The 27,472-nt window shown below is 36.9% G+C and overlaps 1 protein-coding gene across 3 annotated transcripts in view; it reads right to left on the bottom strand.

Moving 5' to 3' along the window:
- Nucleotides 1–27,472, bottom strand: part of LOC131040062 (uncharacterized) — a 150,284-nt gene that overhangs the window by 14,063 nt on the left and 108,749 nt on the right. For all 3 annotated transcript variants that reach the window (XM_057972953.2, XM_057972954.2, XM_057972955.2), the window contains exons 5-6: nt 27,226–27,274; nt 27,041–27,100 (exon numbers count right to left, since the gene is read on the bottom strand). In XM_057972953.2, coding sequence (XP_057828936.2) covers nt 27,041–27,100; nt 27,226–27,274 — 109 coding nt within the window. The remainder of the gene's footprint in view (nt 1–27,040; nt 27,101–27,225; nt 27,275–27,472) is intronic.

Genomic DNA, 27,472 nt, shown 5'->3' with positions numbered 1-27,472 from the left:
CTTTATATATCTCAATGTGAGGGAGAGGTCACACCTTCTCATCATGTATGCCCTTTGGCAAGAGGCACACCCTTTCACCATTAGCACCCTTTGAAAGAGTGCAACTCTTCATTATTTATGCCCTTTGAAAGGGACACAACCTTTCACAATTCAGATCTGAACTTCTTATTTAAATCAGATCTGCACTTCTGGTTGTAGATTCAAGTTGTTATTTCAAATGAAGTTCTCTTCTCCTTTTTATACCTTATGTTTGAGGGAGTCAACTTTTCATTTCATGCCTTTTAACCATTCATTAAACTTAACTAAATTTTAATTATTTTAATTTTATTTTTATATTTTAATTTTATTATTAGTATTTATTATTAAATCTTATTTCAAAATGGGGACATTACAAAAAAACTCCATTCCACTATGAAGGATGTTGTTGATTGATGTTTGCTACCGTGTTTAGCACAAACGTCTATGAATTTGTGTGAACAAAATTCATCTCAATTATTAAACCTAAGAGCTATGATTGAACGACCAAACTCTTTATTCTAATGACTTGAGCTTCTAAAATTCTTTAAACAATTGTGATTTTTCTTTTAGGAAAAACACCCACATTTTCCTACTGAAATCATCTACAAACAAGAGAAAATACCAAGCACCAATGACCAATGTTGTATTCATTTGTCCACAAACATTTGCATGAACCAAGTGAAGGACCTATGCCATCCAAGCCTATCCTTTGGAAACAAAGTTCTTTGCTACTTCCCGCTTGGCAAGCTTCGCAAATACCTTGTATTCACTGCTAAATTTAAAGTAATATCCAACCATATTCTCTCATGCCAACTGAGAGAGATAAGATAGGTTGAGATGCTCATAACACTGATGCCAAAGAGTATTGATAGAAGAACTCTTGGTTATCAATGCACACTCCTAAGCCTCTCCCATATCAACAAGCCAATACAAACCATGATCTTCTATGCCAAGTGCAATGGTTTTCTTGGACTACTTATCAACAATATAGCACTTGTATGTGTTGAAAATTATGTCCAATTTGGCACATAATCTGACTCACTAAAAGCAAATTGAGCTCCATGCCTGAAACATAGTATATGTTGAGAAAAATAAGATTTTTCCCTTCAAAGGTTATTTGAATGGTGTCTTTGTTAAAACCAATATACTCCTAACCACCACCAAATATCATTGAATTGGAGCAAGACGTATACTCTATGAACCAATCCTTCTTGTGAGTAAAATGTCAAGACAATTCAAAATCAATATATCACACAGAAGACTTTGCTTGATTTGTTGGTTTCTTGTCCATGAAAGCATAGAAGGTTGACTCCTGCTCAGAATGCTCTATGACATGAGCCTTTGTTTAGAGCCTCTCTAGTTGGATTTCTGATCAATCAACATTTTTTTGCAGTGCTTCTTCATGTGATCAAGTTCACCACAACAATGACATGTGACATCTTCAAATTCTTCAAAGTATCATTAGAATTTCCGTGACCTTTCTTCTAAGGCCACTGGCTTAAATGCCCTTATCCTTGGCTGCAAAGCTTGTCTCGCACTAGGTGAATCACTAATACTACCAAACTACTTCCATCTAGCTTGTTGCAAGAGGGTGTTGCATAAATCATCAAACATCAAGTCAACATTAGTAGATATGATATTGAGTGTTTCTATGAGTATTATATGTCCATAGCAATCTCATCTTATTCTTCCATATTGCAATCAATAGCTACCAACTAATTGTGAATGTCCTTGATTTTCGTCAAATGTTTCAAGAAGAAGGCCCTACCTTTATGCGATGTCTCTTGTGAATCTTGCAAGTTTCTCCAAATCTCCATAGAGATTTTGCCTAAAGGAACTTCCAAAGCATGTCATATCTTGCTAATAATTTAATGAGCATAACAGCTTTACAATTACTCTCATCAAACTTGTCTTGGTCTTTAATTGCAACCATTGGCAGAGTTTCAGTACCATGGACGATCTTGTCAAGACATTTGTACTTGAAGACCGTGAGCATTTGTTGTTTCCAAGTGTTAATTCTTGCCAATAAATAGTTGACTACCTTCCAACATTATGTTGGGCAATGAAGCCATCCCTCCACGATGTGAAATCACGAAAAACAAAAAGCTCGTTGCTTCTAAAAGAAAACCATAGAAATTTTTAGAAAAAAAATTGGCAAAATCCTAGCAACAAACAACACCCACGATTTTATAAAAAATCAATAGCAAAAATGCTTGAAAATGTTTGTACAATCAATTGAAACCCTAGCCACTAGTAAAAACCCACAATTTTGTAAAACAATCCACCAAAAATTGCAAAAAAAAGACCCATAAATTTATTGAAAAAATTCACCAAAAACCCTTGTACAAATCCATACAGCTTCCCTTGGCACAATCCTCTGCGTGTTTTGCACACAATTCGTCACTACCACAAATTGTGGAAATCACACACTCACCAGTCCCAAGAATTTTCAAAACCTGAGCTCTAATACCATATTATTCAAAGCAATGATACAGAGAATGATTACCAAGATGTTTGATATTAACAAAAGAGCAAAAGTCTCCTTAAATAAGACTTACAAATGATTTATCCGATAAGGATAAGATCAACAACTAAGAAAGCAAAGCATGAGAGCTTATTAATAAGGATAAAGGAATATTACTACAACTTAATTGACCATTATAAACTAATATAACAATATTACTTTAATATCATCTTCCTCATTTGTTAGCTTAGATGTTTCTGCAGATTATGCCAACCAAGAGTAGTTCCAAGAAATACCAATGTTGTATTAATCAATAATAAGGCTGAAAAAAAGGTACACAAATATTTAAAACATCTCTTTCACCCTTCATTCCATATTTCAGCCCCTTTAATCCTTCTCATCAGCTCTATCTTCTATCAAATTATGCCTTTGATGATTACCCTCTTGGACCTGGAACCCCTAACCTTGGAAACATCCAAATCTACTTGCTATTCTTCATGAGATCTCCAAAGCTATTCGGAATCAAAGCAAGAATCTAAAGGATGCCTGCAGTCAGAAGTTACAACAAATTGAGGGAAACAATCCTTTTAAAGATTTTGCAGGTGGTGCACAAGCAACAGGAGCACATTGAAACAACGAATAACAATATATCTAGCTGAGTACAATCACTAAGAGCCATGAAAATATGCTGCAAGTAATCAACTCCTTGCTCTTTCAAAGAACACATAGCACCAAATTATGGAAATAATTTGAACTCCCCAACTTCCTTGCAAAATGTCAACATTTTTTGACAACAACATTGCAATAATCCAGCAAAATAGAACCAATTTGGTAGCAAGTCCCTGTTGGGGGCACATTGAGACAATGAAAAATTCTAAAGATAACCTAAATGCATTCACTAAAAACCACGAATATACTTTACAAGAAATCAACTTATTGCATCTTTCCGAAAATACATGCACCAAATTATAGAAATCATCCAAAATTAGGTTGCCCTCTCCCCCACCAACCCACCCCCCGCCACCTCCCCAACCAAACATAACATTTTACATAATGGCCTAGGCAAGACAAATAGCTCAAATCCATTAAATTTTAACAATCAACTCAAATCTCAACAATTTCTAATCACCAAGATCTCAATGTGGGCAAGGTGAGAGCATACAAAGACTAGAATGAGGATAATGAACACATGCAACTTATTGGCAACTGGCTGACCAAATTACAAAAAATATCAAACTAACAGAATCAATCAATGCCAAAATAGTAGATAATAAAATGCAAATTATGATGAATACTGTAATATCCCACTAATTTTTTTTTTGTTTTTAGGCCAATAACAATGCATCCACAACAAGTAACTCGTTAAGGTTAGAGAAATAAACCCAAACAACTGAAAGGGAACCCTTCCACCTTTTGTTCACCGAGAACCCAGACTGGGAGGGTGAGAGCATATGGTGTTCCGGGGATCGTCAGCAGCAATAATCAAACTGAAAATTACAATGCATGGGCGGCAAGCCAGCCCTTTCTGTTTATCCAATAGGATAGAAACCAAACTCTTGGCGGTAAACCGACCAAGGAGAAACCACAAGGAATTGAAGTAGGATCACTCTACCGCGTATTTCAGCGGGAGGACATTACATTAAACAATCACTCTACCGCATATTCCAGCGGGAGGACATTACATTAAACAATCACTCCACCGCATATTCCAGCGGGAGGACTGAAAATTACAAATTTGTTGCATATCAGGCGGCAAGCTAACCTCTTCCACTTATTCAGCGGGATGAGAATTACAAAGATAGAACTAATTAGTAGTACTACTACCTAACCTTACAATAATGGAAATGATAGAAGGAGAGTAATGCAGATTTCTACAATAAAGATATAAATTTCTGTTACAACCAATCTGCAGGCTGGAAACACAGACCAGCAGCCTAGAGAAATGCCAAAATATTCATAACTACCTCATTTTACATCCAAATCAGCTCAAACCAGTCCCAAACCCACCATACATCATATGCAATGGCAACCGAACAAAACAACACCCCAAACATACCCTTATTTAATCTGCACGCATCCCAATGCAAGGTAGAAAACCCATGCCTAGCCTAGGAATTTCGATTTGGCATAATAAATTCAAAACTTAAACAAACATGCTATAAACTTACAAAGTTTATCGCCAGTGCTGGGAAGGAAGATAGGAATGATACCCATAACTGTCAGTCACTCCAGCAGAGAGGTGTGAGCAAAAATGTGCTTCAGCCACAGGTGAAACCAGCAAGTTTCCAGGATCACTTCAACACCAAAATGTCTATGGCAAACTCTGAGAATGTAGAAGAATACAATGCACAGCTAGGTACTGTATTTCAAGTATGAAACCGGGTAGCACTAGGGAGACGCACTCCGAAGCCTCAAGTTCTGTCGCCAATCCGGCAGCATAACATTACAAATTTTCAAGATATCCCAAATGAGAGCCCAAGGCTCTTATTTATAACTTCTCACCATTCAAATTCAAATGCAAATTCCACTTCCTATTTGCATCGCACTTCATCTTCATGTGGACCCAACGTAGCACCCAATGCAAGAGTCAAACCCCACGCCCAAGACTTGGACCCACGTTAACCAATTTTGGCGAAATTAGAGATAAGTTATAAAAAAAAACATAAGATCTTCCTCAATATTTCGATATCTCTCTAATAAAAATGAATTTGCCAAGAACTTAGGAAAAATAGGCATTAATCCCCATTTATAATAAATCAGTCGTCAATAATCAAATTAATTAAATATTAACCTTAGGATAAGGAATTAATATTCAATTATTTCGCATATGGCTCTGGTACTGATTATTAACACTGCTAGGATGAAACTGAGTTGGGACAACCACCAAACTGCTGCAGAATCAAAACCCTGTCTACTGCCAGAAATAGAATTGTGCCAAACTGCCACTTACTAAAAATAGTAAGTCAAGAATTAATGCTCAGAAAAGCATGATCATCGCGTCCAGAGGCAAAACATGGAGAACTCAGTAGGACAGTAACACCAGAATGGTCATCCCCTGACTTACTAAAAATAGTAAGTCCTTGTTTCATCAATGCCTAACCCTCATTCTTCATTCCACCTAGCCTACGGGTCTCAAGAATAGGCTAATGGACCACTGAAAGAGCATCAATGAGAAGGGGACATTACAAATACAAAACTAGCTGATAACAAGCAAAAATGCATCAATGCAAAAATGGTAGACTATATCATCCAATAATGATTCAATGCCACATTGGCAAATAAAAATATACAATCTAAAATGGATGAGGGAGTAAATTATCCAGGATCTTTTTACAATACCATGGATTTAGTGGTGAAACATCCAAGATCTTTTTACAAAAACAATGCTTATACTAACTAGCAGTAAATCGTCCACTTTATTGCAAATTTGAAAAACAAGCAATTATTTCACTTCAATAATTAAATCCAGGGATTCTATCAAACAATTGTCCAACAAATTGAAAGTACATATTTTGTCAAACAGCTGGAATGTAAACTAAAAACAAATAAAATGAATACCCAAATTGAAATAATATAAATGAGAGATGAACAAGTGTTGTAGATAATCTGAATATCTAATAAACTATTGATGAATTCAACCCAAACTGCTATAGAAAATAATCAAAGTTGTTGTAGGATCATCCACTTGTAATTAACTTTAGACATTTCGTCAAATAAATGGAACATAAACTAAAAACTGAGTATTGCAGCTGAATACAAATCTTAAACCCAAAGATAGTACTAAATGATAATCAACAATTAATGTCTACAACAAAAAAATATTACTCACAAAAATTCACCAAGTCTGATGTATATGAAGATATATGGCAATTAGAGAATCCTGCTATGATACGGCAAGCTGAAACTCAATGAAAAGTTATAGTTGATAAATATTATTGATTCCAAATGAAATATTAAATTCTAAACGGTTGTGGTCAGGCCTAAAGGACAGCAGATAACAATCTCTTATGGCACAGTTCCACTCAGTAAGCAGCATACTCTATTTTATTGCCTTCAAAGGCATCAACCCAAATACTACCCAAAGATGAACACCTCAAGAAAGTGTATGGCCAACTTACTAAAATTTTCAAAACATATTCCAATGTCCAATCATTTCATGGTATACCAAATTAACTCCCAAGAGCTACGATAAAGAATGTTTTGCCACTTTTAATTTCTACGGAACGTCGGAACTTTTTAGCTTTAATCTGCAGAAATAATAATATAATATATGACTGGTATCAAAACAAATAACTAGACAACCCGCAAATGGTACAGCCAGTAGTGGAAATTGTATGGCCAAAAAATGAATTCAAAATTATCACCACAATAAATTAAAATATAATAGACAAAATGAGAATCCCCTTATTCATCAAAATCTGAAATGAGTTTTCAGTTTTATCAAACACACAACTCCATAGCATCAAACTCTAAAATCTGTAAGCATTCACCACTCTATTGTTCTCTAGATGAAATCAGTCATATGGTTAAGGGAGTTTTTACCCTAAACTATCATGCCAAAAGGGTTTTCATCCTCAAGATAATATGAGCAACAGAAGTCCTTTTTAACAAAACCAATCCTCCTTATATAACTTTTTCAAGGGACCACGATATAATTATATATTCATTTATTTTATTTTTTATTTAAATTTTTAAAATAGAAGTGTCATTTTAAACAATCACTTTAGCACATTGAGTTCAACGGTACTTTTTAAGCTCACTTATAACCAAGGTTGGAGGACTCGGACTCACCAGCCCAAAATAGGACTCAAACTCAGGACACAGTGTAGACTCACAAAAATATCAGCTAGGACTCCGCCAAAAAAAAAGGTGGTTTTACAAAATAAAAAATAAAATTTAACGAATTTAGAGAACATAAAAGCCTAATTTGATTATCATTTGTCATAATTCAAACCATAGTTTGCAAACTTTGCGAGTACTATTAGAGTTGCCAAGTGCTCTCTATTTTTGTAGACGCAAGAAAAACGTGTGTAAAAATGTTGATGTAGGTAAAATGTTGGTTAAAACGTGTCTTTCACATGTTGCTTTTGCTATAAAACCATGTATTCTCTTTTAAGAAGTCAATTTTTATTTTAATACATTTTGTAATTGAATTTTGCATATTCACAATTTTGCATAATGAATATGTCTCTTTAAGAGATTTTCATTTTTAGTACTTTTCATGTTGTTGAGTTTTTGCTGAGTTTTTATCGAGTTTTTGGCCAGTTGAAAATGTTGGGCTTGCTGAGTACTCTTTGAGTCCGAGTCTAAGAACTAAGATTTAAACATTACACGTCATATGATTTTCAAACACTCAATATAAGAAATTTTGTAATATCCCCTTGTTCAAATAGGATTTATTAATAAAAAATAATAATAAATTATAATATTAAAAAATAAAAATAAAAATTAATATAATTAAAATTTAGTTAGGTTTAATGAATGGTCAAAAGGCATCAAATGAAAAGTTGTGACTCCCTCAAACATGAGATATAAAAGGGAGAAAGAGAACCTCATTTGGAGAGAAAAGGGATAAGAAAGGAAGAAGGGAGCAAAGGAATTAAGGAAGCATTAATGGGAAGAAGATAAGGAAGTGACTCTTTCAAAGGGGCAGCAATGATGAAGGGTTGTGACCCTTTTGAAAGGGTGGTGATTGTGAAAGGTTGTGACCATTATGAAGAGGTGTGACTCTCCCTCACATTGGAGGATATAAAGGGGAGAAATTTTCATTTGAGGAGAAAAAAAAAGGGGAGATCAATTTGGAGAATAATATATTATTCTCAAGGGAAGCAATGCAAAGTGGTGACTCAATTCTTATGAAAGGTGGTGACCCTTCCACCAATAAAGCATAAAGGAGAATTCATTCAATGCATTGAAGGGGACTTATCAATCAATGGAGAAAATCAATACAATTAACATCATTTCTCTGAAGAAAGCAAAGAATCTTCAGCAATCAAATACAGATCAACCATTCGGCAATAGCACTCATCCAAGAGGGCACCATTCAGCTTTTAAAGAGGGAAACAACATTGAATTGAATCTGTCTAAATTACCACAACAGACTGAAAATACATCACCTGCAATAATTTTGCAAGTATAGTGGGCAAGATATAGTGTCCTCCCTAAAGGAGACATTACAAATGGTATCAGAGCATGATTCTGCTTGCCTATGGGGCAAACATACTTTGACAATCATTCTCTTAAGGCCAACAATGCATTTCTATATGTTTAATGTGTGTTGAGTATGCTTATGCCATGTGTATTTTATATGCATGCTTTTCTCATGTATGATTTGTGTTACTTCAGATCTGATATGTTTTTAGCATGTATGCCTTGTGACTTATGTGTATTTATGTGTTCGCCTTGCAATTGATGTGTCTTCAGCATGTTTACTCCATGAGTAGCTTTCTAATGTATACTTTATAATTTATGCATGTATGCTGCATGCTTTATACATGTATACAAGTGTGTGATTCATGCCTTGCGTGTATTGAAGTGTGTGAAACATGCCTGCATGTATTCAAGTGTGTGATTCATGCCTTGTGTGTCTTCATGTGCATGATATTCATGTGTATAATTAATGTCTTACATGTATTCATGTGTATGATTCATGCCTTACATATGTTCATGTGTACACTTCATGCTTTATGCCTTATGTGTATTCATTCTTTATGCCTTATGATTCATATCTTACGTGTATTTGTGTGTGCACTTCATGCTTTATGTCTCCTATGTATTTGTGTGTATGACTCGTGCCTTGTGCATATTCATGTGTATTACATGCACTCGGGCTTCATGCCTTATTACCTTACGTGTATTGCTACATGTAAATTTTTCATGCCTTGCATATGTCTATGTTGTTATGGATATGCTTGTATCTCATGTGAACTTATATGCTTGCTTCATGTACAATGTGTCTTCAACATGAATACTTCATGGGTATTTTGCATGTGTACCTTTCTCATGTATGTATATTGTATGTATGCTTCATAATTTACACTTATTTATGTGTTTGACCTATGTCTATCATGTTTTCAGCATGCTTAATTCACGTGTGTGTGTGCCTTCCTTTAATATGCTTAGTTATCCCATGAGTCTATTTCATGATACTTATAAATGTTTTAAGAGCTATACTCTTACATCCCATCTAAAATGAGGTGTATGTTTTAGATCACTAAGGCCCTCCTTCTGCAAAGATGAGTCCTATACTCATAATAACATGGGGAGGACAACCTAGGGATTATTGAACATGACGATACTATGAAAACCCATAGGAAGGAAGAATGTGTGAGAGTACAATTGCTCAAACTGCAAAAAGTGTAATGTCCCCTTCTCACTGATGTGCATTCAATGGTCCATTGGCCTATTCCAGAGACCCGTAGGCTATGTGGAAAGGAGAATTTAGGATTTCCAACTTTTGTGGAGAATATCATTAAAATATAACTATTTAAATCATTTTGAAATAAAATAAAACAATTTATTTTTTGCATAGATTTTATATTAAATTTTATTTTATTTAAAAATATTTTATTTTTATTTTATTTTACATATATTGTTCATTTTATTATTTGTGAAGAACTATTTTTGTTTACTAAGAGCTATTTATCCATTTCGATATTATTTAATTTTAATTTAAAATTATTCAAATATTATTTAATTGGTAATAAAATTTATTTTGATTTATAATGTTGAATATTTTCAATTTTTTTAAATATAAAAAATTAATACTAATTAAAAATATAATGTATCTCAATTTATAGATATTAGTAAATATTATAAATTTTAATTAATTGGATGTTATGTTAAAAGTTACAAATCTTATTTTATATCCATCAAAATAAATAGTTAATTGAGTAGTTTAGAAAAAATAGAAAGTTATATTTTAACTCACTCTATATGCTTTTTATAAAGGACAAAAATTTTATTTCATTTTCATATATTTTATTAATTAAATAAATGTTAAATATTATGATTATTATACTTCACACTCCTCATTAAACAAGACATCTAAAAAATAATAGAATAATTCTACAATAAAATAAAATAACTTTTTGTAAATAACATAATTATAAACAAGTCCAAGTCCCTGTCTTTAGTATTGTAAAAAAAAAAATTGTTCTAATTTATAATTATTATAATTTTTCATTATTATTCTAATATAATTTTGATTATATTTTTCTAATATTAACCATAATTCAGTTCAATAAAATAATATTAATGATTATAATAAATATAAACATTATAGTGAAATTATAAATTTTCGGCTCTAAGGTTTTTCGGCGCTCTGGATTCACGGGTGTGCTGACTGGATGCAAGTGGGCTGACTGGTGTGCTAGCGACCCCATCTGCGGACCGTTCCCAAGGCGTTGGCGTGGTTTTGGAGGAGGCTTCCCTCCTCCACTTGGTTTGCGCTATCTCTTCCTTCTTTATTCTGCATTAATTCTTCCGTAGGCATTTATTTCATTTGCCCTTGCTGCCCCCAGTTTTTCGGCGCTCTGGATTCGCGGGTGTGCTGACTGGATGCAAGTGGGCTGACTGGTGTGCTAGCGACCCCATCTGCGGACCGTTCCCAAGGCGTTGGCGTGGTTTTGGAGGAGGCTTCCCTCCTCCACTTGGTTTGCGCTATCTCTTCCTTCTTTATTCTGCATTAATTCTTCCGTAGGCATTTATTTCATTTGCCCTTGCTGCCCCCAGTTGGGCATTCGCTAGCCTGGCCTTTAATGGAGGCTGAGACTGAGGATGAACCACATTCCCAAACCTCGCCGCCCTCCTCCCAACCCCCTCTGCAATCGAAATCCTTCTGCGAGGCCGTAGGTGGAGGTTCGAGCTCCATCGCGAAGGACGCTAGGTTCGTAGCTGCTTCAAACGACAATGGAGCGGGTACGCAAGGTAAGGACCCTGGCTTCGGCCACAATCCTTTCTCCATTTCCCCGAATGAAGCCATGACTAATGAAATAACCTTGGAAAAAAATAGGTTAAAAGACTCTGCTATTTTCTTTGCCTGTGTGGACGTTGATAAATGTCCTCCGCGAAAATTCATGGATGACTGGTTTTACAATTACTGGAACCTAAAATTAGGGCTTCGCTTTTCTTTCTGTAGACAAGTTCAAAAGGGGCTGTGTATCATATTTTTTAATTCGCATGAAATGCAATCAAAAGTTCTTAATAAAATATACTGGAATGTGGGTAAAACGGCCTTTCGTGCCCTAAGTTGGTCCCCTGAAGCTAATCCTGAAGAAATTTTGGCTCTCTCGAGCCCTAGATGGGTAATTCTTAAAAATATTCCGCCGTTTTTATGGAAATTCATCCCCCAAATCGTCGAACCTCTAGGTAAATTCATTCGCATGGATGAAAACCCACGTCTTGTTCCCCATATGGATGCCAAAGTGCTCATCTCCATTCTTCCTGGAATTAATTTGCCCAACTCCCTTCAGCTAAATATCGCAGAGGACGTGTTATCTTGCTCGCTGGAATTCCTGGGAGGGTGTTGTGACCATTTCACACATCGCCCCATTAGAATGGGGACCCCCTCTTTTTTGCTTTTGTTTTGCTTTCTCTCTGCTTGTTCTTCTCTCTGCTTTTAGGGTTTTGAGTGAGTGAGTGGTCTGTCTAAACTAGGGCTAAACCTTAAGGGTTCTTTTTGGCATCATTCAAGCTAAGTCCAGTCAAATTTTTGAAAATTGTTAAGTGTCTTCTTGAAGAGTTGAGATTGTTGAAATGAGGTAAGCCTTTTAGGGGAGTCAAATAGGTCTCAGGTTAGGTCTAATAAGGGTTTTTTGGGTAAAGTCCAGTTTGTTTCTAAGTCGGAGTCAGTTAAGCATGGTCAGTGAAGAAAGTAAGTCTAGTGGGCTAAAGTTAAAAGGGTAAAGAAATAGATCAAGAGCCTGATAAGTGTAAATTCGCTCCTGACCCTTGCTGAGGGTCTAGGGCGAAATTCCTTGTAGATTGGATTTGCTTCACAATTTTGACTAAGTATTGACATGCTTGAGGGTGAAATTGTGTGTTCTTACCGGGAGAAGTTTTGATCAATTTTTGGAAAGTAAGATGATGCCTAAAATGCCAGATTCGCTCCTGACCCTTGCTGAGGGTCCAGGGCGAATTTCATCATAAACACAATTTCTTGTTTTGAGAGGACTTGCTAACTGGTTCCTGGCCTTGAGAATGACCTAACTTTGCCTTGTGAAGTGGTTTGAGACTCAAATTTTGAACAGTTTAGCCTAAAAGGGTAATTTCGCTCCTGACCCTTGCTGAGGGTCCAAGGCAAAAATGTTGTTTAAGCTTATTTATCACTGACTTTGGCTAACTTGTTTTGTGCAGGGTCTCCCGGAACGAGGATTGGACGTCCCTTAAGGCAATTGAAGGTTTGAAGACATGAAAAATGATGAATTTTAGAAACTAAGGACAAAATCGCTCCTGACCCTCTCTGAAGGCCCAGGGCGAAATTTTGATTTTCCTCATTTTGCAATGAAAAGGGATCAAGTTTTGAGCATGAATGGAAAATGAACAACTCCCTTTACCCACCTGGAAGAGTTTTAACTTGAAATGATGAAGGACTTTGTTGAAAATCTCAAAATCGCTCCTGACCCTTGCTGAGGGTCCAGGGCGAAAATTCTTATTGGAGTCGTTCCTGGCCTTGTTTGGTCAAATTGAGATGTCAAAGGCATGGTGGAGGGTGAAATGAGCATGATAAAGTATCCAGACTTGATTGAAGATGAAGAGATGAAGGAGTTTTGCCCAGGAAAGGCAATTTCGCTCCTGACCCTTGCTGAGGGTCCAGGGCGAAATTCCTTTCAAACTCATTTTTTGACCTCTCTTGGGCGTGAAATCCTATTCATAGCATGAAACAAGATGACATCCTCCTTAGCAAAAAGTTTCAAGGTGAAAAGTGAAGCATTCTAGTCACAATTACAAAAAATCGCTCCTAACCCTTGCTGAGGGTCCAAGGCGAAATTCTAAAAAGCACATTTTTCTTGGAAAGTCAAAATGATTTTTATGGTTGGAATGGATGAAAGGAGGCATGTTTTACCCATTGAAGATAATTTGGATGGTCAGCAAAGAAGCAATCAGGCTAAATAGGGAAAATCGCTCCTGACCCTTGCTGAGGGCCCAGGGCAAAAAACCTAATATTGGACCTTTTCCTCCAAGTTTGAGCGAAGCAAAGCCTAGGCACGAGTTTGAAATGATGTTCAAATTGCCTTGAAGTGAAAACGGATCGTTGAGAGTCAGGATTTTGAAGGCAATTATAAAAATCGCTCCTGACCCTTGCTAAGGGTCCAGAGCGAATTTCCAAGGTTCTCTCCTTGTTTTGAAGAATTAAGACAAAATCTTGCTTGGATAGGAGGAGGCCGTGGTGTGTTATGCCTTAGAGGCGATTTGAAGTCTAAAGAATGAAGGGATATGTCTAAAACCAAAAAGTCGCTCCTGACCCTTGGAGAGGGTCCAGGGTGAAAATCATAAAACTAAAATGTTCCCTTCAAAATGGTGCTAAGGCAAGGTTAGGCTAAGGTAGAAAGGACCTCCAAAAACATGACAAATGATGATTTGCCTCAAAAACTTGTTGATTCTAAGCCAGGAAAGGAAAATCACTCCTGACCCTTGCTGAGGGTCCAGGGCGAAAAACTGGAAAGAGGATTTTCTTGCTTAGTTTGGAGGCATAAACATGATCTTTCTTGGTGGAGAAGTTCTTGGATGAGGAAGTGAAGATTTTTATTCAAAATTGCAAAAATCGCTCCTGACCCTTGCTGAGGGTCCAGGGGGAAAAACACCAAAAATGCACTTTTTCTCCTAAGTTGGATAGAGCAAAGTCTGGAATTCAATGAGGAGATCTATTTGAGATGCCTTGAAGAGATTTTAAGCTTTCAAAAATGCTAACTTTGAGCCAAATTTGGAAAATCGCTCCTGACCCTTGGAGAGGGTCCACGGCGAAATTCTTCTAAAAGCATCATTTCCTTCAAAATTTTTGATGAAGTAACTTGGTAGTGCAAGGAAATGGATCTTGGAAGTTGCGTTGAGGGTTCAACAATCAAATTTAGGTGGATTTTAAGCCTAAAAATGGAAAAATCGCTCCTAACCCTTGGAGAGGGTCCAAGGCGAAATACACACTTCCACCTAAATTCCTCATGCATAATGCCAAAATTTGAAATGCAACACCTTAACTGGATATGAATTTACCCTCCAAGAGATTTTGGAGTCAAGATGCGAAATATTCAAGGCTAAAATTGGAAAATCGCTCCTGACCCTTGGAGAGGATCCAGGGCGAAATCATCATGAAGTTTCATTAAGCCTTGTTTAGACATGGATGTTCCCCAATTTGCACTAGATTGCCAAAATTGCTAAATTTGAGGCGTGTGGAAAATTAAATTTAAATTCGCATTAATTTCAAAGCACTTTACATTTAATAAATTAATCTTAAGCCTTGAAAAAATCGAAATTTTACTTTGGAGGCATCTAAAATTAATTTTTATTAAATTAAAATTTATTAATGAGCGCTCAAGGCATTATTTTGCCTTTATTTTGCAAGTCGGCCACCCTTTTTGGAGATTTTATTTATTTTTTCACCTCTTTTTTGCCAAGTCGGCCTAGGGGAAGCAAGGGGTAAGCGCTCTATATAATGGGGATGCTTTGTTCAAGTTTAATCATTCATTCATCCCTTCCTAAGTGCGAAATTGGAAGAGCGAAATATAGCTTGTTTGGAGCGAATTTCTTCTAAGTGTTTAAGGCTAAAGAGGTTGGAGTTTATTCCTTTTGAAGCTAGAAGAGGCGCAATTCATCCAAGAGAGGGCTATGATTTAAACTTTGCCTAGCAAAATCCATTTTCCTTGCATCATTTTTTAGAGTTAGTACTCAAGAGGAGGTATGGCCAAATTATCTTAACATTCTTGTTCAAGACTTGATTTTTAGACACTTTTTCTAGAAAAGTCTAAGTGTTGATTAGTAATTAGGAAATGATAACTCTAGATTTAACATGAAGTTTCCTAATTAATATCTTGAATCTCCCCTTTGAGAAATCTTAATTTCTACACTTTAAGATATAATGCTCAAGGACTAATTTTGAAATGTTGTGTAGGTGTCAAGATGGCGACTCCAAAGGCAGGAGCATCTACTAGTCGCCCGGCTCTCATCAAGGAAAATCAGAAGAATGACGAATTGGAGACCAATATCATGTCCAAGTGGAGTAATATCAGAGACACCAACTTGAGATTGGGAAACTTCAATGTGAAGAAGTTTCGAGAGGTCCCCTACATTGGCAAGCCATCACCTGTTGCGAAGAAGATAATTGAAAGTGGCATCATCAAGGCGGCAGGTTTCCCTCCAGCAGTCAAATGTCATGAGCTGATGATCGAGTGTGCCCGCCACTATGACTCACAATCAAGGTCGATCATATCCAAGGAAGGGAACACCTTAGCTTACCTTTCAGAGGAAGCTATAAGTGAAGCTCTTCATCTTCCAGAGCATAAAGATATGATTTACAAAAGCCTAGAAGGAGCCAGATCAATGTATGAAGATGATCCCGATACTTGTCTAAATCTCATCAATAAGATTTGGTTGCTCAAAAGTCGGCCTCACCTGAACAAGATTCCCAACACACCGCATAGGATCGACTTCCAGGAGGAGTACAAAGATTTGATAACTTTTCTCAATTGAGTTACAGGGGCTCCCCAAGCCTTCTACTTCGAAAAGTGGATGTTCTTCTTCATTCAAGTGATAGTCCAAGGAAAAGGAATGCTTCATTGGACCAGAATTATTAGCAATAGTCTGGATGTGCAGTTGAGAAGGCTAAGACCTACCAAATCATTCCATATGAGCTCATATGTTATATATGCCTTGATCAGGAGTTTCGAGTATGCAGGGCTACCTCACAGAGGAGTGATCGGAAGAGGACCCGAAGAAGTGAGAGTTTGTGACTCTTATGTTCATCTACATCATCCGCCTAGAAGTGACTACAAGTTAGTCAATGATACCTTCACGATGAACATCACTAGGATATTGCAAGGTGGGATTCATAATCGACTATCTCTGGATGCACAAGAACTTGTGAAGAAGTATGGTGCATGGTTCATCCAGTTTCAAAAGTTTACATACATCAGAGTTCATGGGTGTCCTTCACCTCCCTACATGTTGCCAAAATATCCGACAAACAGGATAGTGCTACTTGAGGTGACCAAACAGTTGGCAGCTTATGCGAAGGCATCCAGACACAAGCATGGAAATGGACTTCCCGTGCCCATCATATTGGGGAATTCAGTTGAGGTATGTCCTAACACTCAAGCCTCGGAAGATGCAAAGAAGGAATTATCTTTATATTCATTCACATCCTTTGCCTTGCGGGAGAATTTTGATCCTTACGATTATATGGAGGAGACAGTCGGTAAGAAGTACAGACATGAGTTTCAAGTGGAGGACTTTTGGATGAATCTCTTGAGTGATTTAGAAGTTAAAAGAAAGATGCATTCCAGGCTACCTTTAGATTTCATCAGGAAATGCAAAGTTTATAGAGTAGCTGATCAAGCCCAAGATAATGGCAGATACCTCCAGTCGTCCTATGACAAAGAAGATAAAAGACTGAAGATAGATTGGGATGAGCCCAAGGTTTTAGACTTGAGAGCTTTGATAGCTCCTGTTTTATCATGTACTCGCAGATGGGTGGATGTACAACATCAGAAGTTGAGAGAGCAGAACGTACCAATGACTTTTACTTTAGAGGCAAGACTAGAAGAAGGAGAAGCAAGCGTGAGTGAGAACAGTTCTCATCCTAGAGGCGCAAAGAGGAAAGAAAGACCTGAGAAAAGAGAATCTTCCAAGAAGAAGCAAGAGGCCAGTCGAGATCACCCATCAAGCACATCTTCTCCACATGAAAAGAGGGCAAGCCAAGGGGAAGGTCAAGAAAAGATGGTACCTGAAGTTGATGAATCTATGGAATCTATGGTACAAAATGACAAGCCGGAGAAGAGGCAGACGCCTCAACATTCATCAAGCCAATCTCCCCAAGTTGATGCTAATGAGCTACATGAAGAGAAGAATGATGATGAAGCGACATCTCCTCTTCGAGAAGAAGAACCACTACCTAAAGAGATACAAGTAAGAGAAACAAGATCCGCCATCCCAGATTGGTTGAAAGAGAGACTGACAAGGGTAATTGTGGTTGAAGAGGAAGAAGATGTATTTGATTTAGAAAGCCTTATAGGAAATTCTCAAGAGGTAATGGAAAAGAAGAAGGCCACAAAGATGTCCAAGGTGATAAGGGATGAGACAGGATCCAAGAAATTGCAAATAGCTACACCAGTAGTAGACAAGTATGAAGGTGAGATTCTTGCAGATGAGTATGACTTAGAAACATTTGAGCTTGGTCCACTCACTACTGAACAAGCAATGGAAGAGGCAACCGATTCATTTGAAGCACTTAAGGACAAACTTAAGGAAGAAATGGAGAAGAATAGGAAACTTGAGAGAGAGAGAGAGAGGTGCTTGGAGAGGCTATTTTAGTCATCTCAATCAGCCCTTAAGACGTCAGGATCCAGCAGTATCTCCTTTACAAGTACTTCCTCTCGAATCAGTTGGCGAAGCAGAAAGGGTCAAAAGCTTGGTTCAGCTTATGAGCTCTTGGATTGATAAATCCCACACGGTAGCTATTGAATTTGCAACAAGAATGATGAAGACAATTCATCGAGCTATCCAGGTCCTTGAGATTATTCATAATCTAATGATAACTGTAGCCGCTTTCGCTCACACTAGAGATGTTATCATTCCTGTCTTGCAAGTAATAAGGCAAACACCAAGACGGATCCTGGCACAAGAAAAGATAATGGATGGAGGAACTCATAACCTACTACAGTGGTCAGCTCTGCTCCAGATGAAAGAGGTCCTTTTTGAAGACATCAACACCAAATGCAGTCAAGTTGAAGGTATCATCCATCCAATTCAAGATAAAGTGTTTGAAGTATTGTGTACCATTCTTGGCAGGCGGATCGAGATTGAGACAGATGTGGACATCCAAGAGTTGGAAGAAAGAGTCAAGGTCATTTTTTGCAAAGAGGAGAATGTCATCACAGATGAGCAACAAGATCTGATGTTCACTACCATGCTCCTGATTGAGAAGATCAAAGAACTTGAACCTGGATGGGAGACTGCTCTTCTCACTGCTTTTGATCAGGTCATTCACTTGGAAGAACAGATGAAGAATCTTCCTGAGATTCCCATTGCTGAGATCGAAGGAATTGTGTCCAGATTCGTTGGATATGCTAAGAAAGAGCATAGGAAAGGAAACAAAATTCTAGAAGAAAAGTTGTTATAGGATGATGTGGCAGCTCAATTCCTATTGGTCTATGTTTCCTCGATATTTGTGCCAATTAAATATTGGCTATGCATTTAATAATGTTTATCTAAATGGGGATCTTTTTTGTAACAAACCCTAATTAGGGTTTAGGTGTCAGAATCTTAGCCACTGATCTTCTTTCGATCTGGGCCATTCATTGTATTTGAGGATGCTATATATACCCTCACTCATTTTCATTTTGATAATAGAGATAGGAGATGATAGATAATAGTTAGAGCTTAGAGAGAAGAAAGTTATTGTGTAGCAAGATTGAGTAGTGAAGAAAGAATTTTGAACAATTGTTGTCTATTTGGCTTTGAGATCAATAAAATATTGAAGTTATGGTGTTTTATTGCAATTCTTGTGGCTATCTTCATGATTGTTTATCTTCTTGAATCATTCTCAGTCGAAGTAGTATTTAAGTCTGAAGGACTAAGTGTTGTGCTTGATCTTTGGTGAGATTCATATCCAAACCACTAGCTTCTTACTGATTGTAAGGACACCTTGTGTGGTCAATTGGAGATATTGAGATTGCTTAAACATTCAATCATTGTTGAAACATTGATATGTATCTTTATGATAGTATCTATAATCCTTGATGATTTGAAAATCACTAATCACCTTAGAAGATCGCATCAATTCCAGTAGAGTTGTAATTCCTTGGCAATACTGAAATTGGTAGAATCTTGCCAAGTCCAGCCTACATTGAGTCATTCTTAGGATTAAATTGGCATTCATTCCTTGAAACCCTTATCTTTTGATCTTTTTGAGAATCTGTTAGTATTAGGAAAATCTTGTTCCTGTAGTCAAACGAGAGTAACACGGACCAGCTTTCTCAGAAAGTGCGTAAGACCCCTTGAAGAAACAGCATTTACAACGACCACTAGTTCTTATCCACGCGTAGAGATCCTACAACGAAGAACCTTGAAGTCACCCTGATTGATCCTTTTCGCAATATCTTCAGCATTTAGAGGCTTTAATCAATAGAGGATAAGGTACCATTTAGGTATTTCATTCTGTGTTTGGTTGTGTACAAAATACACGTCAACAGAGGGTTAAACGCGTGCTTCCTCTGTAAACATGAGGGTCATGTAAGGAAAAATTGCCCCATTCTGAAGAAGAATGACTCTGTCGCGGATACCTCCAAACCAAATTCTGCATCCAATAGCCACTCCGTCCCGTCCACTCAGCCCGCAATGAAGTTCGCCCCTGCCTCTCACCCTGAATCTCCCGCCTCGATCCCCCTACCCCGTCCCTCCGTCGTGGCTCCGCCTCCCCAACCTTCGAACACCGCCTCCCCTGCCGTTTCAGAAGATGGGTATCAAGTTGTGATGAACTCCAAAAAGCGTAGGAGAAAGAATGCACAGCAATTAGTCTTGAATAAGGGGGGAGCTTCCATCAAGCCTCCCCTGCTCAATTTGCCTCACACCCCCTCTAAGGTTAAAAGCATTATTAATAGTTTTGAATCCCCCCGTGGATGCCCTGGCAGTGCCGTTATTGGTGATGGCTCTACTAGCATCTCTGAGAAGATCGAAGTCACCCTCTGTAATGATAGTGCTAGTGGCTCCAATAAGGATTTACCCGCATGCTCTTCCATGGCTCAAGTTACCAGTGCTGGCACTAGTGTTGCTAGGAACTTTGTTTTTTGCTCCTCTAACATGCTCCCCCTGCAAGAGCCTTGTTTGGAGGTAACTCCATCATCTGCAGAACTAGAAGAACCTCTACCAGGAAATATCTGTCTAGAGGAAGATGCGCCTGGTGATGACTTTGAAATACAAACAGATGGCACCTCTAAACCTACTAGAAGGGGAAGGCCCATGGGATCTAAAAATAAAAATAACACTACTAAGAAAAAGCACAAGGATTCCCCTGCCTGTAATAGCAACTTCTTGGCTGCTGAAGGTCTATAAGTACCCCATCTGGTTTACCATGAAAGTCATCTCATGGAATGTGAGAGGTCTGGAGGCTCCAGATAGGAAAAGAATTGTTAAACATTTTCTGGATTCCCACAAAGATCTGGACTTCCTAATGCTCCAGGAATTAAAATCTGTTAATTTTACACTAGAAACCAATCTAAATGTCATTTGGAAAGACTCTATCAAGTTCTGCTCCAGCCATCTCAAGGGTGGGGGGGGAGTTGGTTTGCTCATTAGCACCAAATGGGCGAACTGCATCACTAGTAATGGTTGCTCCCCCTGCAATAGGGCTGTTTGGGCCTCGGTAAGTATTAACAATACCTCCTTGGGATTTGTAATATCTATGCATCTAATGATTATAATGAAAGGATTGCCCTTTGGGATTGGATCGCCTCCCTCCCCGACATACCCTGGATCGTAGGGGGTGACTTTAACATGGTAGAACATGGTGAGGACAAAATGGAAGGCTCATCCTTCTGCTAGAAGGGGGCGGAGAAATCCCATTGGGATAAAATGAAACATATCAAAAACCTTTTTGACCCACTGCTTGGCAAAAGGGCGAATCCAAGGAACTACGGAACACATGGTGCAATTCCCAATTAGGTCCCAACAGAATCTATTGCAGGCTTGACCGCCTTTATGCCAATAAGGACCTCTTCTCCTTTGCCCCTAACGCTTATAATAACCCTGTCATGGTTTGCCCCTTTACTCTTTCTGATCATCACCCCATCTCTGCCCGTATCAAATTAGCTGCCCCTCCCCCCGCCAATAGGGTAGGGCCAAAGAAGTTCATTCTCAATACTCACCTCCTCAAAGATGTGGATGTTCTCTCTGCCATCAACATCATCAGACTGATTAATAAGAATAACAAAGATCTCACGTCACAAATTGACAGATGGAACTTAAATATTAACTCTTGGCATAAACTCCTACAAACTATTGGTCAGAAAAGGGCCAAAGACTACAGATTTGAGGAAAGCATCCTCAGTAACAACCTCTCCCGGGTGGAGCATGAAATCCAGTCAGACCCCTCTAACCCTAAACTTGCTACTAAGGTGGCTAGTGCTAGAGATGCACTAAGACGACACCAGCAAACCAAGATCAAGGGGGCCATGATTAGGGCCTGCACCCAGTGGCTGCAGTTTGGTGACAGAGGCTCCAAATTTTTCTTCAACCTCCTCAGGCAAAAACACAACCGGGAAGCAATTGATAGAATCATCATTGATAATGATGAGATCTCGGACCTGAGTAAGATAAAAGAGGCCTTTACTCTCTTCTATCAAAAGCTATTCACCTCTGAGGAGTCTGGGGAGGATAGGACCCTGAGAATCAAATTTCAAGCCATCATCCCCAAAAGGATCTCTGAGGAAGATGCCTGCCTCCTGAAACAGCATTTCTCCTTTAATGAAATTCAATGTGCCATTAACTCCCTCCATGACGGTAAAGCTCCTGGGCCTGATGGGCTCCCTATTGAATTTTACAAGGCTAATAGTGATTGGATCTGCATAGACCTTCTAGAAGTGTACAATGAGGCTATTCTCAAAGGCTCTCTTGGAAGCTCTATAAATAAGGGCACTATCAAGCTCATACCGAAGGATGGGGATAAGGCCCTCATCAAAAACTGGAGGCCCATTACTCTTCTCAATGTATCCTATAAAATCATGGCCAAAATGCTTTCTATGAGGCTGGAAAAAATCCTTCCTAGATTCATATGCTCTACTCAGACCGGGTTCATTAAAGGTCGCTATATTCTGGAAAATCTCATCACCAGCTGGGAAACTATGGATTGGGCTAAAGTCTCTGGGCAAGATGCTGCTATGTTTCTCCTAGACTTCGAAAAAGCATATGATAGGGTAGAATGGGGGTTTATTCTCCTTATGCTTGAATCCTTCGGCTTTCCTACCGAATTTTGCTCCCTTGTGAGAGTCCTTCTATAGGATGCTTCCGCACAGATTGATGTCAATGGCTCCCTCTCACCTCCTATCTTGTTGTCCCGCTCCATTCGCCAGGGGTGCCCTCTGGCCCTTGCCCTATTCGTCATTGCCTCAGATGCACTATACTAACTCTTTAGAGATAGCTCACTCTCCCCCAAGGTAAACGGAGTTAGGCTCCCTGATGACAATGAACTTATCAACTTGGAATTTGCTGATGATACAACCCTATTTGTGGAACTTACCAAATCTAACATCGAGCACCTTAATCACAAACTTCAACTGTTTGGCTCCATCTCGGGAGCCCGGATCTCTAAAGCCAAGTCAACATTCCTTAGCTGGAAGGAGTGCCCTCCGGACTGGTTTGAGAATTTTGAATATCAATGGGGGGGCCCAGCCAAGCTTGTCAAATACCTTGGAGTTCCCTTCTCTATATCCATCTCTCTGAAGGATATGTGGCTATGGGTCAAAGAGAAAATTGACAAGAAGCTGAACAAATGGAACAATAGATTCCTCTCCCTCGCTGGTAGAGTTCAAGTTTGCCAAAAAATCCTCTCATCTTATAATATCTACTATTCCTCTACTTGGATGTTTAGCAATTATCAGATCCTCGATATTCAAAAGTCTATTAGACGGTTTCTCTGGTCGGATGGTAAAGGCAATAGGAAAATACATGCTGTTAATTGGAAGTGGTGTCACACTGAGAAAACTCTTTGTGGCCTCGGGTTAAAAGATCTTAGGACCCAAGGTATTGCCCTCGCGGCTAAGTGGATCTTCCATGCCCTGGAAGGGCAGGAGCCCTAGAAAGTCCTAATCAGAAGCAATATTGAGAGGGCTGTTCCAAAGAAGGCCAACACCTGGAAAGGGTTACCCTTTGCCGATCTCGTGGCTGGTAACTTCCCTATCTTTGTCCAAGGCTCCTGTGTGTTTAGGTCTATTTGGAAGGCCTGGGAACATGTTAGAAGATTTCTAGGGAACACTAGTGCCAATAGTGGTGACCTTACCATGGTGAGAGGTCTATTTGGTGGAACCTGTATCATGCGGGCAAACCTCTGGCTTTCACACAGGGGTACTCGGCTAGGACCTGGGCCAGCAAAGGCATTAAACTCTTCATTGATCTTCTTGAGCATGGGAATATTCCTTCGTGGGAAGAACTCAGCTTGAAATTCAACCTTCCCCCTTCTCATAAAAGAACCTACCTCTTGGTCAAGTGGGCCTGTGCGGATCTTGGATTACCTACGGAGTGTTGTGTGGATTCGCATAGTTTCCTTTCATTTAAATGGTCTGATGATATTCCCTTGGCTAAAATTAAGGCACAAAATGTATATGCTAAACTGAACTCTAACCCCTCCATTATCAACCATGCTAATATGATATGGTACCCTAATCTTTCTGATCTACAGTGGCAGAAAATCTTTAGCAGGCTTTGGAAAAGTCCGATTGAGCCCAAACTCAAGTGTTTTAAATGGTTGTTGCTGCTTAATAGGCTCCCTTTAAAAAGGAACGGTGAAGCTTTTGACCTTTGTTCTATTTGTAAACTCCCTGATACTGGCAAGCATATCTTCTTTGACTGCTCCATTGCTATGGAGATCTGGTTAATGTTTGGTTTCTCTATCCCTGACCTCATAAACACAATGGAAGTTATTTCTAGTTATATTCATGGCTTAAAAAAAGATGCTAATATGATCTGGTTTATCTTATCTGCTAATATTCTCTTTTATATTTGGAAGGTTAGAAATGCTGACAGGTTTGATGCTCAATCCAGGGCCCTTACTAAATCTTTTCGAAGACTCACTTTTTTTAAAATTGCTACGCAGGTTACTCTTTCCATGAACATTGAAAGGAATAAGCTGCTAAGATTCCTTAAGGACGGGCACGCAACCATGTTCGTGTATGAAATGAAAGATGGGTACGAATGGAGACGCAACATGGATAACCTCTCATCCTTCGAAGAGGCACTCAAGAAGCTGAACAATGAAGTCAGAGACAACAGGAACCCTCCCTACGACTAAGTGGAAATGTTATCTCACACCCTGAGCCATAAGAGCATAGTCTGGATGGAAGGACCTCAGGGGTGGACGGCTTGGGTGGAGGCCATTGATGACATCCTGTCTTAGATGGAAGCTTGTCTCCCATGTACTATCCCTGCTGTATATTTTCGGCCTTTTATTTTGTTTGGGGTCTTGAACTATGGCGTAGTCTCAGACTTTCATACTAGTGTAAATTTTGCTCCTTCTGTCAGGTGGCAATGACAGCTATTTTTTTTGTACTGTTCTCCCTCGATTTTTAATATAAAAAAATTATACATTTTTCTTAAGAATATAATCTTAATTTAATTATAAAATCTATATAATTATAATTATAATAATAAGATTATTCTTAAACTTAATTATTAATCATTAGTTTAAGACTATATATTATTTTAATTATATTTATATAATATTAATTGTAAATGAAGTTAATAAATAACTATTAATAATTATTAAATTATATAATATAAACAATAAAATGAAATAGGTATATTTTAATGTTTAAATTTATGATTAAACATTATAAAATGATTAAAAAGAAAATTATGATTTTCAAAAATATTTAAACAAAATAGAATGATTTTTTTTAATAGAAATATTTGTTGTGTAAAAAAAATTTTAATTATTTATATAAATTTTTATTTTATTTTATTTAAATTGTGTGAATCAAATCGCTATAAAAAAAAATCTCTTTATTTACAATATTTTCATTAAAAAATGAAAAAAAAAATTTAAATAAACATTTTTTCAAATATAAAAAAATCTAAAAAAAAGCCCATAAAATCTATCATTCTTATGTTATGAATTTTCTTTGTCGTTTAAAAATATAAATCTCAACTTTATAAAACTCAAGTTTATTTTCAAAACAAAAATAAGTGAATTGGGATTAATAAATTTTATAATTGAATTAAGATTATATTATACTATAATTATTAATATTATTTTATTAAAGTGAGAGTTATAATTAATATTAAAAAATATAATTACCCCCAACGACATATTAATACTCACATAATAGAGTGAAGAGTTTAATAGAAATATAAAAAATATTAAAATATAGTAATATCTTCTTTACCTATATTTTTTGTAAAGATAAATATACTAGTTAAAATAATATATTGTTATAATAAAAATAATAAAAAATTACAATAATTTTTATATTAATATTCAAGAAAATAGTAAGTTAATTGATTTTCCCAATATCTTTTTTATAGTTTCTATTTTGAACCTCAAGGCTACATAATTTCTTTTCCTATTATTCACAATTCATTAATTTAATAATAATATTATTTATTAATTATATCAAATTGAACTCTATCCTTATAATAATATAATTTAAATATTTATATAAATTTTTATTATATTTTATTTAAATGATGTAAATCAAATTCTTATTAAATAATTAATCGATTTTATTACTTATATTTTTAAAAAATGAAAAAACATTATTAAAATATTAAATATATCTATGAAAAAAACATTTTATTTACAAGATTATCAATAAAAAATGAAAAAGATTATTTAAAATACAACAAAGTTTAAAAATCTATCATTGTTACTATAACACCAAAAAATTTCATTCAATCATATAAATAATTTCTAGTTTAAAAATACAAATACAACTTTATTTTGAAATAAAAAATAATAATCACTTTTGATTATTTAGATTGATGAAAAAATTAATTAATTAATTAAACTCAATAATGCCAACGGCATAATAACTCTAAAATTATTGTTAGCTGTAAACAAATAATAATAATAGAAGCAAATAAAAAATAATTTTACAACCAATTTATAAATTTTGCCGTAATACACCATTTAACTTCAGAAAGTAGAACAGTGGGTATTTCGAATAAAATGAAACGTATTGGGTTCACGTCATGTTTTTTATGCAGAGGCGTAAACCCCTAAAAAAACGTTGAAATAATGCGTCAATTCTATTGTGCAGAAGAAACCAACGAAAATCGTGTTTAATCACAAGCATTTTGAGTTAAAAACCTGCCAAAATCGCGACTTTAACAGGGAAAAAATCGGCAAACATGATAATCCGCAATCATTACCATATAATTGCCATTTTTTCGCGATTTTTGCTTCCTTTTTGTTTTAAAAAAAATCCACCACAAGAGGCTTGCAGTGCATATTGCTTTCTCTGAATCGAAACCATGCTACAGTTTATCAAATTCCTGATGTTACTGATTTTTGGGAGATAATAGACCTAGTCATTCATCTATGTAATAACAGTTTGACATTCATTCTACAATTAATATTATGTTTTATTTTCAGGCCAAAAAATGAATAGCATACAATTGAACTTCAATTCCATTCCTTACCTTTCTACATCATCTTCTGGCAATCCGTTCTGTTCAAGAGCCTTTTTAAGTTTTTCAAATCTGGTACACAAATACGTTTCATATAAAATTCAGATTCAAAAAGGTTAAACTAAAGTACTTTTGAAATTGCACAAAAATTCAATTTTCATTTCAAATATTGATAGAGAAGCAAAATTTTACTTTACCCATTTTTGCTGAAAACCCTTTCAGGAAGCCAAGGAAGCTGAAAGAAAACTGCAAAACAGATAAAGAACACTTTTATTGAAATATTATTTTTTCACCTCAGTCATCACAATAGATTGGTTTTCACTAAAACAACTCATTCACTCAACGAAATCATCAGTTTCCCATCGAGCTTAATTAACACCTTATGACATTCTATCTCTATTTATCCTTTCTTTCCTTATAGGCACACCCTCCTTTAGTCATCTC

The sequence above is a fragment of the Cryptomeria japonica genome, chromosome 10 (genome assembly GCF_030272615.1).
Source record: "Cryptomeria japonica chromosome 10, Sugi_1.0, whole genome shotgun sequence".
Lineage (NCBI taxonomy): Eukaryota > Viridiplantae > Streptophyta > Pinopsida > Cupressales > Cupressaceae > Cryptomeria > Cryptomeria japonica.
This window is presented reverse-complemented; position numbering and strand designations above follow the sequence as displayed.